Source organism: Abramis brama (genome assembly GCF_963993115.1).
Source record: "Abramis brama genome assembly, chromosome: 4".
NCBI classification, from domain to species: Eukaryota; Metazoa; Chordata; class Actinopteri; order Cypriniformes; family Leuciscidae; genus Abramis; species Abramis brama.
In genome coordinates, this window is record NC_139966.1 from 16,020,749 (window position 1) to 16,033,963 (window position 13,215).

The 13,215-nt window shown below is 37.1% G+C and overlaps 1 protein-coding gene across 2 annotated transcripts; it reads right to left on the reverse strand.

Annotated features, from left to right (window-relative positions):
* Nucleotides 1-3,545: 3,545 nt before the first annotated feature.
* Nucleotides 3,546-9,787, reverse strand: LOC311081735 (membrane-spanning 4-domains subfamily A member 4A-like). Of its 2 annotated transcripts, none has more exons than XM_084112363.1 (9): nucleotides 9,675-9,787; nucleotides 9,527-9,571; nucleotides 8,675-8,855; nucleotides 8,322-8,432; nucleotides 8,155-8,229; nucleotides 5,635-5,775; nucleotides 4,372-4,482; nucleotides 4,003-4,065; nucleotides 3,546-3,902 (listed from the first exon to the last, which is right to left on the reverse strand). In XM_084112363.1, exons 3-9 carry the CDS (start codon nucleotides 8,828-8,830, stop codon nucleotides 3,810-3,812), a joined length of 750 nt encoding a protein of 249 aa, XP_083968489.1. In that variant the 5' UTR covers nucleotides 8,831-8,855; nucleotides 9,527-9,571; nucleotides 9,675-9,787; the 3' UTR covers nucleotides 3,546-3,809. The 2 variants fall into 2 exon arrangements, with proteins under 2 accessions (XP_083968489.1, XP_083968490.1); XM_084112364.1 differs by having other exon boundaries at nucleotides 9,527-9,568; nucleotides 9,675-9,767.
* Nucleotides 9,788-13,215: the final 3,428 nt, after the last annotated feature.

The following is a 13,215-nucleotide window of genomic DNA, read 5'->3' on the forward strand; positions in this document are numbered from 1 at the left end:
GACAAAATCCTACAGAAAAAAACTGTACCATCGCCCAGCAACATTCATGCAAAAAATGTATGTGTCATTGCAGGGAAGGTACAGAGAACACATCCTGCAACATGACCTTCCAGACAGAATGTTACTAATTAGACATTAGTATAATTAAATAATAGGCTCTGAGAATAATAGGCTCTTTTTAATCATCTAAAAATATTATCAAGTGTCTGTATGTTCGTTTATCAATTGTCAGGGTTTATTTTGTTTGTTCTATGATTGTCTCAGCTAAATGGATCTATAAGAGACTATTAAATAATTGCATTTGAAAGATTTTACTTTCAATAAAAAAATTTGCAATAGATTTGTAAAAGATGTTTTTATGCACGTTTTGCCAGGGTTTTGTTGCATTTACACTGTTCTGACCACTAGGGGTCACCGTGGAGACGGGTGTTGGATTGTTTCGAAGCCTCGACACAATACGACACATTTGCTTCAACTGTTTCACGAAACGTCGATCTGCCCACCACTACCAAAATAATCTATTTTTAGATTATTTAAATTATCTTTTAGGAGCTATTAACACAAAAGCCATGTCTTGCGTCAATCTGCATCACTTTAAAAAAAAGACTTGACTAAGCAAAACTCGACTTGACGTGACTTAAACACTCACCACACAGCGGTTACACAAACAATACTTGACAAGGACACATGGCAAACATACAATACATACAAGAGGTGTGTTGGACATCGGCTGCGACTGGATGTAACCGATTGGTGAGAGTTGACGCGTGTAGGTGGGGTGTTTGCATACTTTACCACAGCTGAAGTGGAATAAATGCAATATTTGCCTAATACACAGATGTTTCAGAGACATTTTCATTCAATACTTTATGTACTGCTTCATACAGCGTCTGTTTGAACAAGAATAAAGTTCAACATAAGCCTATAGCTACTATCAATGTAGTGGAGTCTAGGTTTTTTAGTCAGTTTTATTTTGATAAACATGACACAATATAACATCGTGACTGAAAAGAGTGTTTACTGTTATAAAAAACTGATTTGTGAGCTTTAGTGGAACTAAAGGTGTGAGAATAAACACGAAACACACGTGATCGTTGTCATGCGGTGGAACAGCTGTGTCATCATCAGAGCTCGTACAGCCGCTCTTGAGAAGCTGCGCTGGCTGAGTTCTCCGGCTACTCTCGAATCGCTTTCGCGGTACTTTGATGGCGTACGCCACGTGGCGTCGGCGCTTTATCAAGTTGGACAAAATTTCTAACTGGCATGCACTGCTTCAAGTCAGCCACCGATCGGTCTGTGCAGAGCTGTATGAAGTCCAACAAGCCTAAGGACTAATTACTAAACAAGACACACCGTTAAACATGATTAGACAATTAACCAATGACAACATGCCACAAAAGACTAGGGAAGCTCATGGCAGGATCACATGAGGGCAAGGGAATCACATGACAAGACAGGAAACATGACTGACATGAAACATGAACCCAACGCTTTACATAAACTCTGCAGGACGTAATTCTTTAAATCTAGTTTTGGGTTGCTTCTAGAGGGTGTGCCGTTGTCCTGCGCAGAATCTGCTTGTTTCTATTTTTGACTACTCTAAATAAACTCTGACCATTTATCACTGTAATATAACAGATCCAATCCTGAGATCCAGAAAGAAAAGAAACGAGACTTAATCAGGGTAGACTGCTCTTTGTGCTACTCTTATCTTTAACTTTGTTTTCAACCCCTAAACAGGAAGCCTGCTGAAGGACACACAGAGGACTGAGACTTTAGGTGTCACGTTCACCGTCTGTCTCTGCACTACATTACCCAGGATCCTCTTTGGCACACCTGCACTCACTCTCTCCGGAAAACTAATCCCCCGCACCTGTTCACCATCAGCAACCTCATCACAAGCTCTATAAAACACTCACCATAGCCCCAGTTCTTGGTCAAGCCTCCAACAGGAACAGACCATGAGCCATTGTCTCCTGAACCTCTGATGCTTCCAAGATGTAACGTATACTCACCTGTGAAACACTAACCTCTGTGTCATTGTTCTGCTGTCTCCAGGAATCCTGTTCGATTTCCTATTGCCTGTGAAATTTCCTATTTCCTATTTTGTTGTTCTCCCGAGCTTCCAGTGTTTCCTCCGAACTTGCTTGCTATCGATTGCATCTGAAAGAGAAAAGACAAGTATTTATGAACTGTGACTGTTTGGTATCTACAAACCTGAAGTGAACATGCTTACCTGCTGTCTGCCCCGCACCGAGTGATCTTCATTGAATCTGCACTTGAACTCACTGAATACTCACCTTGCACTCTTGTCAACTTGAATAAAGCTGTGTTTGGATTCACTTACCTCTGTGTCCGTGCCTGTATCCTGGCATTAGGTAATTTTATAAATAATTTTAATATTTGCTTTTACTTTGCAAGTTTTAAACATTCAGTTATATCAGCCATATGCGTTTATTTATTATCTTTAAAGGAAAAAGAGTTTCACTGATGATTAGGCAGCATTGTTGATGTAAAAAAATTGCGAAGCAGTATCTTGAATAGTATTTTTACTCAAGTGTCTGTACTTACAAATCTGTATTTACTATTTGATCCAGTGATTACATTCGTGTCCTCTTTTTAGTGAAAGGAAAGCAGAGATAAAGGACAGTAAGGCCACATCTTAAAACCTCACAAAAGCTCACTGAGATGATACAGATGGAAAAGTAAATAATAAACTTATCGTGCAATTCTTCTGACAGGATTATTTTATTTAGCAAAATATCTCAGCATTCACTGATGCGCTCAGTCACCATTATATGTTTGGTCTAAAGCGAGACTGCTCTCATGTTTTACTGAAGAACAGCAAATGCAAGTAAATGTTCTGTCTTCCTTGCAGGACTGTGATATGAAGAGTGTGTAAAGTAACATATTTTAGCAACCGTGTGAAAGTGAATCGTACATAACAGGCACAATACTGGTATAAACATGAATATGCGTCACATCACTAAACTTGCGTCAATGTTTTTAAAAACCTCAGTTTTGACAGTCCACACTACAACGCGAATTTAAGAATCATTTCAGATATGCTTCCTTACATAACATCACGGTGAAGAATACTGATTTTAGCATTTGAGGTATAAATGATGATTGAGTTTCTAGCAAGAGATTTCTGCCAGACCTGTTTTCTCTATTTTAAGTTAAATGAGTCAGATCACTGAGACTCTCACCTTTTGTTCTGCAAATGGATTTCGGAGCCCAAATGGCTTTCAGCCCCAGACGTTGAATAGTTATGCTGATTGGATTAGGATTGGTAACACCCTGGAGTCTGGGGCGGGTTCCTAGACCTGTATACTCATTTACATGCTTTATTCAGAGTCTCCACCTCTATGTAATCCCTCCCCTCTTTGAAAAGTATAATTACAATGAATACTGTATTATAGTTAGATTGTTGGACGAACTGCAGCAACGCTCAATAAAGAATAACTTCTGTTTGAACGCGATCCCAACGTCTCCTGGTATCTGTTTTGAAAAAGGAAAAAGAAATTCCCAACAACACGAAAACGGTGTTTTCAAATTCATCCACTTTGGAGAATGTTTTTTATTAATAAAAATGCGTCTCAGTGTGGACAGAAGGACAAAACAGAGAGAAAAATATGCTTTTTCTTTTTTTTAACAACAATGTTATTTATCAAAAATTGTCACAAGTTTAAACAGCATTTAAAAGATGCCACACGTATTAGTGTGGACAAGACCTGAATCACTGGAAGAACCCGTGTGTCCTGTGAAAGCAGCAAACCCAACAGCAGGACCACAGCTCTGTCCACTTTTTAATATTCATATTTAGGATCAGCACATTCACTGTATTGTGGGGGAACATCTGCAGGATCGTGATTCACGGAAGAGTTGCTCACTAGAGGTACCTGCAGGAAAAACAGGTATGCCATCAGCTTTAATGCTTATTTATTGATCATTCTAATCAATTCTTACAAGAATGTAATCAGTGCTACAAGCTTCTCTTACCTCTGATGGATTGGGTCTAAAGGCATAGGACTGTGGAATAACAACTTGGTGAACATTCAGCACCTTTGGAAAAATACACGTTGCGTTTTAAACCTTCTTACTGCAATATAAATTGAATAACATTGGATGACAGTTCTAGTATTACAGGTTTATAGACAACACTATTTCAAATGGAAAAAGGAAAAGACAAAAATCCTGCTGAAATATTTTGGTGTCGAAACTTGTGCAGATTATTAAAAACAATAGAAATTGAAAAACTACCCGTCTTTCTGTCAATCTGCAATGTCCTAGCAACCACCCAGAAAACCCTAGCAACTGCTTAGCAACCATAGCGGCCACTCAGCTTCTAGCCCTGAACGCATCACTCACCTGTGGAGAACAGGCGTTGGCTTTACAGGCAAATGCTGACAGAACGATGGAGATGATAAACTCAAGGATAGAGAATACCAAGGACACACCACGGATCCCCTGGAAGACGGTCTGAGAAAACACTCATCATTAGCACAAATATCAATGAAATAAATGATAGTTACTCACTCATACGCTGGCTGCAAGTGCAGAATGTACAATCCTTGAGGTTCATATGGTATTATAACAAATTAAACTTAAATGTATATTGTCAATGCCTTCTTGCATGGTAAACAGGGCTTGAAATTAACTTTTTTGTTCACTAGCCACTGTGTCGAGTGGTTTTCAGAAGTTACAATCTTAAAGCTACAATTTTACCAAAACCATGAGGAAAAACTGCCATATAGATATTTTTAATACTATCTCATAATTTGGCAGAAGGCAGCTACAGTCAAACCAAATATTTATTCAGACAGCAGAAATATTTTTTGGTATTTTTTTTTACTAGTGGGTGCAACTACACTATAGTTCATTTATGCAAGTGAGGAGAGCAAAATAAAGTAAATGTGACATTCTTCATCCAAAAACTCTTCATACAGTGACTACCAGTAAAATGTATAAAAATTACCAAAAATTATTCAGACACTTTGACCTGACCATGTTTCGCTTTAGTGTTTTCCTTTAATTGCTAATGTGACCTTTTTACACACAGACTGAACAAAATCAAGCATTTCTTGGTAATTGGTTGACCTAAATTGGTGTTATGTAATTGTGTAATTAAATTTAACAGATGACAGCTAATCAACCTAATTCATTTGTGTGACAGTCTAACAGAAGGATGAACAAAACCAGTGAAATATCAACTGATTTGATAACTCTTGATTTCTTGTAATTTTTTATTATCATTTTCTAAACTATAGTGAATAAACTGATAATGTGAGAAATGTTGAAGGTGTCTGAATAAATTTCTGGAGCAAATGAAATGAGTGAGTGAGGAGAGGCGGGTTTGTGTGTAACTCGCTGTCGCTATTTTTGACCAATACATTGCACTTAGTTTATTATTTCAGATGACTTTTTAAAAGACTATAATTGAAAAATGTATATATAAAATTCAGCCCGCCCGAAGCAGCTAGTAGGAGTGACTGTAACACGCCACTGCTGAAATACACACACATTTGGCGGGTGTTCATGTCAAGACGTAACATATCAGTAACATTAAGAGGTCTATTAAATTCTTCAATTAAAATGCAAGTAAAACTGTGACTAGAAAAGTTGTTAACATACCTTGTAATTATAACAGTCATATCTATAGTCATATCCATAGCAGTAAGGCATATATCCTACAGACAACTCCACTGAAAGAATAATAATGGAAATGCCTGCAGTTATAGCACTTAAGATGTTCATTCCAAGTGAACCTTTCACCTATAGACAGAAAAACAATAACAAAAAAAAAACAAGTTAATAAATTAGAAAGCACTTTACCCAGTGTGTTAAAGCAGATCATGAAACAATATATATGGAGCACTATAAAAAAAAGTTAAAAAAAAGTTGCAAGTTGCAATTATCGGGCCCAAGTACAAATGACTCATGAAGACAGTACAATTATACAATGGCAATTTCTCTCTTCAAATATAATAAAAGTCTTATAATTTCAAATATATTACGGGTGTCTGTGTGTGGAACTATTCTTATAAGTACTATTTTACAATAGACAAATAATATTGTCTCTTCATTTTAATAGAATAGCAATACATTCATTCATGTCTGGCAACTTGACATGTTTTCTGTATCATGTAAAACTAAAGGTAATTTGGAGATCACCGATTTCTTTGCAAACTGATTAGATTTTGATTAGACTTCATTGATCTTTATGAGAATATAATGAATTTTATGCAGTCAATCAAATTAACCATCTACAGAGCATCCGGAAAGTATCCATAGCGCTTCACTTTTACCACATTTTGTTATGTTATGTTATATGTTATGTTATAGGCTTAATCCAAAATGGATCTGAGCCTCGACACAATCCTGTCTCAGAGCTGTACAGACACTTCATGGCTTGATTTCTGCTCTGACATGCACTGTTAACTGTGGGACCTTATATAGGCAGGTGTGTGCCTTTCCAAATCATGTCCAATCAACTGAATTTACCACAGGTGAACTCCAATCCAGCTGTAGAAACACCTCAAGGGTGATCAGTGGAAACAGGATTGCACCTGAGCTCAATTTTGAGTGTCATGGCAAAGGCTGTGAATACTTATGTACATGGGATTTTTTTTTTAATTTGTATAAATTTGCACAACGTTTTTTAAACAGAAACGGTGATGCGTTGAACACACTGTTCTGATGACGCAAGAGTTGCAACTATGGCAGCTGAGAAGGCCATTCTTTGTGTTCTTTGTGAAGAATTTTCGGAGCCTGATGAAGTCGGTATAAATATGTGTTTAATACTACAAAATATGCCTGATGTTACAGTTACTGCACTTGCCGCCCAGAACAAAAGAGAACATCCCAATCGAGTGAAGGGATTGCTGAAACTGAAATGGAAGCACCTAATTCAAACTAAAAAACATCTATTTAGCCTCACATAGGCTACTGACTTTATTTGTAGTTCATACTGTTTTAATACCCTGTATTTTCTTTCTCATTTTTAGGAAAATCACTTAATTACCATTGTTTATTTCTATACCAAATGTCATACACTTGCAATGAAGCTAAAAATATAAACAACTACATCATTATGTTGATATCCTATATTTTTACAATAAAACTTACGACAAACATGTCTTCTAATATCCTCAGTTCGAACACATTTGTAAATTACTTTCCTTGAACCCATTGTGCGAGTTCACTTTAATACCGCGTGCTTTATATACATGTTGCTGCTGATTGGACTGCAGTTCTGACACACCCACCAAACAAGAGAAAACGCATCTCAAACCCCGTTGCACACCGGTGCACGCCGTTTCCAGGAAACATGACGTTCAACCCGGAAACCGTAGCAAAACGTTGCGCACCGTTTTGAACTTGAACATGCCCCAGGATTGCACCTGAGCTCAATTTTGAGTGTCATGGCAAAGGCTGTGAATACTTATGTACATGGGATTTTTTTTGTTTTTTATTTTTAATAAATTTGTAACGATTTCAAACAAACTTCTTTCACATTGTCATTATGGGGTATTATTAGTAGAATTTTGAGGAAAATAATGAATTTAATCCATTTTGGAATAAGGCTGTAACATAACAAAATGTGGAAAAAGTGAAGTGTTGTGAATGTTTGTTGGTGTTTTCATATCATCTACACAACACACACACACACACATATATATATATATATATATATATATATATATATATATATATATATATATATATATATATATATATATATATATTACCAGTCAAAAGTTTGGAAACATTATTACTTTTAATGTTTTTGAAAGATGTCTCTTATGCTCATCAGGCCTGCATGTATTTGCTCAAAAATACAGTAATATTGTGAAATATTATTACAATTTAAAATGATAGTTTTCTATTTGAATATACTTTAAAATATAATTATTTCTCTGATGCAAAGCTGAATTTTCATCAGCCATTACTCAGTCTTCAGTGTCACATGATCCTTCAGAAACCATTACTACCGTTCAAAAGTTTTGGGTTCAGTAATATTTTCTTCTTCTTTTTTTTTTTTTAAAGAAATTAATACTTTTACTTTCATCCAGTTTTGGGCAGTTTGTTTAGTCTTACATTAAATAAAGTTTGGTGCTTGGGCCCCTGAAAATAACAATGATGTGCGCATACCAAACACAAACTGGAGGAGGCTTTGCCATGGAGTTTATTTTCTGCAGCAATGCAGAGTGATCCTGCGATAATGTACTGAGAGGAGAGAGAAAGGATTCTTCTGTTAGAATATTTAGCTTGTGTTAGAAAAGGCTGAACTGTACTTAAGTTGTATATTGTTTGCTTACGATGAGAGATCCCCAATAAGGAATACCACTGACGGCAAAGGTGGAATATGCATTGACTGTAGACACGATTCCCAACAGGATAATCAGCAGACCGATCATTATCTGGACAGTCTGAGGAAGACCAGAAAACAGGCACTTATTGCAGGGGATAGTGAATCACAGTTATTAGCTGAGCAGAGTTGCCAGATCTGCACAACAGTTTGTTAATGTTTGTACTACTGTATTTTTTTTAGGGCCGAGGAGAGATGCTGCTGCTTCAGGGCTTGGCCCATGTATCGCTGCTTGCAGCTATATTTGGATTTGTTCCTGTCCCTTTCACATGTATAAAAATCAATTATTGAAAGATTTCTCACCCCAAGTGCTTTTGGTTGGCCTTTCAGGAAAGCCTGAAGTCCTTGAGGAGCTGAAGCTGTCTGTGGCACATAAACAGTCGCTGGAGCCGTTTGTTCTGGGGCCTGAAACTGGATGATCAGCGTCGACGAGTTTGTGGGAATAACGGTACTAGACATTCTTCTTTCTGAATCTGAAATTGATCTGTACAAAATAAAGACATGTAAAAACATGTGAATAATAAGAATATAAAATTTTCATAAATAATCTTACCAGTGTATTTATTAAAATATTATATGTTCATATAAACAATCTGTGGTCTTCATATTCTGGAAACAATGAACGCAGTTGTGTCACAGAATTATTGGTAACTAGAATAACTCTTCACAGATATTATATTACAAACATCTCGTTTAAACTGATCTACAGCTGTTGCCATCTCACAGGTGGGACATTTGCCAGTATATATTCAAAACAATAATATCTTTGTAAAAACCTAAAGTAATATTGACAAACTGGGTGGGTGAGTGGGTATTCACTCTTCAGTCGGTTTTTGCTGTGTGTTCTTATAGTTCACTCCTCTGAGATAACGCATTCTGTGGTGTAATATTGTTTCCCAGAATGAAAGTTAAAGTGGGGGGAGCTCAGATGGTTAGGAGGGGTGGCAAAGCTACACACTGTTTCCAGGAAATCAAGCCTGACGCACTACTGTAATATAATCTCTTTTCACAATAACAGTAATATTAAATTAAATCTTACTTAATTCTTTGTTGTATTTTATATAATCTGTATGCTGGTTTGGAAACAGACTTGTAAATATTGTACAAAACATTTGGCATAACAATGATAAGCACAGTCAAAACCATTAATCTTACCTTATTTGGAACAAATTTGGCCCAATAATCAGTAGTTCAAAACTTCTAAAAAATAGAGGAAAAAATGAGAAAACGAATTGACTTACTTGTTTTTGCATCATACTGTATCATTTGTGTTAATTATGGGCATATAAGCCGGATTCATTACCTTTAGTATGCTGTTAAAAACGAAGTGAGGAAGCTGGAACTTCCAGACAATAGAAAACACAGGGCTCAAAAAACACGACTAGAAGAGGAAACAAGGAGCACTTGGGAAAAATGAGGGTGGGGAAACAGTGGAAGAACTACAAAGACCAAGTAAAAGACTACAAAAGGACAGGAAATCATAAAAGATACAAAATACAAGACACTAAACAAAAGACCTAACACTAGTGCATCACAGACTCAAACTCATAAGGTATCCCTGAGAGTTAAACATCTGACAATCTAAAACCATACTATCACACACAAGCAGGAGATGAGACAGATATTCACTGAGCTGGGGCCTCATTTATAAAACTTTCTGTAGATTTCATACTAAAAGTTTGCGTACGCACAAAAAGTTTTCAGATTTATAAAACCATGCATGCCAGAACCTGCTCAAAAATCCCAGTCAGCGGAAGATTGTGTGTACGTGCATCTCAATCCCCGTCCCCTCCCCGAAATAACCATACATGGAGCTTACAGTGCCTAGTTTCACTTTGCATAAAATCATCTGCATATCATTTCCATTCATATTCCCATCCACATTATACCATGTTTAACACCATCAAAGGTACAAGACATTGGAAAATATTAGATACGGAATATAAATGCCATTTGTGCCATTCACATTACATTGCTAAAACTCATCCAATATCCTTGCTATGTTTTAGAATAAATATTAAAATATACATAAAAACTATTGTATTGTATAAAATACTTCTCAAATAAAGTTTTTAGAATAGTGTTGGTTTATTCATTTCCACAGGTCAAATAGTATTTGAATTGTTTTAAACAAACAATGCTGCTCCTCTCAGCCATTCACTGAACAGGGTAAACGCAGCTAGAGAGAGTGACGGCAGGGAGAAAGCAAGAGCTCGCGCTCCCAGGACATTACTGGCAACATTTGGAGGTTACTGAGGTTTGTCCAGAAAGTTGCTAGATTTGTTGCTAGTCGCTTTTTTGAAAAATTGACGCTAAAGGGGTCTGAAAAGTCGCTAAAGTGCGTTTTCGTGTGTTCAGCCAAAGCCAACCAATCCGTTTATTTCGTGAAACGATTATGTCATCAGCCCACGCTACGTCACGTAACAGCAACAACAACTGCGGACTGTATGCTTGTGTTCATGCTGCAGAAGCCTCTTTTATTTCTTTATTTATTATTTACTTGAATGTTTTCATATTTTATTTCTTATGAGATGATGCTTGTCTGTTGTCTGATCAAGACATTTCATATTTTGTACCAGGCCTGTTTAAATACTGTTCAATAAAGTTCTTGGTAAAAATAAAATAAAAATAAGAAGCTACTGTGCCTAATATTAGTGTATTGTGGTGGATTTTAATTAATCAACTTTAATTAATCAACTAACATTTGTTTTTCTTGCAGGAACAACATTCATATGCTTTTAATGTTTCCAAACTCTTTGGGGAAAACTTGTGACTTTGAGTGTATGTGTCTGTCTTTTAGAACCTTGTGATAAGTAATCACAAGATCAGAGTTTGCTTTACCTAGTAACAGAGGGGTTTGCATATGAAGAACCAATCAAATAGTGGGGAAATTATGTAATGCAGCCTGACATTTATGTCATACCTCTATACTATAAAAACTGTTGTATATGTATTTTTCGGTGGGATTCTCAATGGAATTTGTCTGAGATCCTCCGGCCTTGCTTCTTGGGAGAGATTCCCTGAGAACTGCTCGGGAAGATCTCCTGGCCGTGATTAAAGCATTTAAAGGACATTTGCAGGTCTGTTTGTCGATTTATTCCTGCGCAGGAAGCTAGTTTAGGGAAGCAAGTTAGTTAGAACTCGGCCAGTTGTTGACTGAAGACGCAAGAGCTAGAGTATAAAGGTATTGGGTGTCGATTAGTAGATGCCCCAGTTTAAGGAATTGGGTGTCGATTTGTAGACGCCCCAAGATAAAGGTATTGGTGTCGATTTGGAGATGCCACAGATAGTTAGGTTTAGGGAAAAAATCCACTACAGTATACAGTGCGCAAGGTTTATGCGCATGCTCCAAGTGTTCTCCGTGTTTAGTGTATCTCTGTGGCAGAATAACAGCGCCACATACTGGTGAGTCAATACTACATCGTTTTGAGTTGATTTCAGTGGTTTCGTGTGTACGCAGATATTTCTTCAGACGACGCTGTGTTTATGGATTTTTTTTAGAACGAGGGAAAAAAGATAGGATAGGGAAAGCTCTAGCGTCGTGTGGATGTGGCCTGAATTTATTAAACATATTTATTAATGGAAAACATAATTTTTTTGTGTGTATTTGACAACATATGAATATGTAATAATTATTTAAACTGATTATTCATTGTATGAACTGAAATGGTCCCATGAATTAAACCACAGGAAAACAAACAATAACTACACATATCAGATTGAAACGGCCAAATATCACATGAAATGCGAATTTTACAAATTATTTTTGAGCTACATTGATACAGCTAAACTCATCTCTGTGTGGACAAGGTCTCAAATGATGTTAACAATCTAAATGTTAACCCTCACAAACTTCAGACATTGTTATAGGAAATGTGCTGAAAGTCGCTGCAGAAATATCTGCCGCATCTAGTGGCAAGAGTCATGAAATATCATGTTATATAACGTTTTTTTCACAAGAGGTCGGCAGAAACACCAGAGACACCCAGGGTGCTTCTCAATTCTTATTTGTGCATCCTCATTTCCTTTCTTCGCTTCCTTTCCTCGCGTCTCAGCTCCTCCCCCTGTATGATGCGAGAGAAGGACGCAAGGAAAGAAAAGGAGGACGGAGGAATCGAATGAAAGCTTTTTTTATACATTGGAATACTTGATCACTCGAGCGTCACTTCACTGCGGCATCAGCTGCGCTCAAAGGATCTGCCCTTATGTTGTTGAAGTTTGGTTATTTAAGAAATTCAAATTGGAATAATATTTCACAATATTACTGATTTTGTTTGTATTTTTAATCAAATAAATGCAGCCTTGGTGAGCAGAAGATACTTCTTTTAAAAACATTAAAAATCTTTTTTTTTTCTTTTTTTTTCTTCTTTCTCTCTAATAACTTTATTCATTTTCCCTCCCCTCTCTCTCTCTCGACTTCTCTCTACTCATCCCTACTCTGCCTGGGCCAAATGAGTAGCTCGGATGGCCTGGTCTGGTCGGGTTGTCATGTGGGTCTGGTGTTGGTCGGTCCCGTGGGGTATCTGTGGGCTCTGGGCCCCCATGGTGCGCCCTCCTAATGCGGACATACACACACCCTATCCTGGTAGCACACAACACGCCTTACTCTCTTTTAAATGCTCTACATATTAGGTTGCACACACTATACTTCCACCAATAACAAGAACAACAAAACAGACTAGGGTAAATGAGGGGTGCATGCAGATGCCTCAGCAGGTATTTTACTGCACACCTCACTTCTTTTAATTCACACATTCCAGAGGAGGCATATATCCACTGATACTGTACAATAGGGCGAGTGCGTCATGCAGGGGGAAATCTGGGCAGATATTCATCCAGCTTGA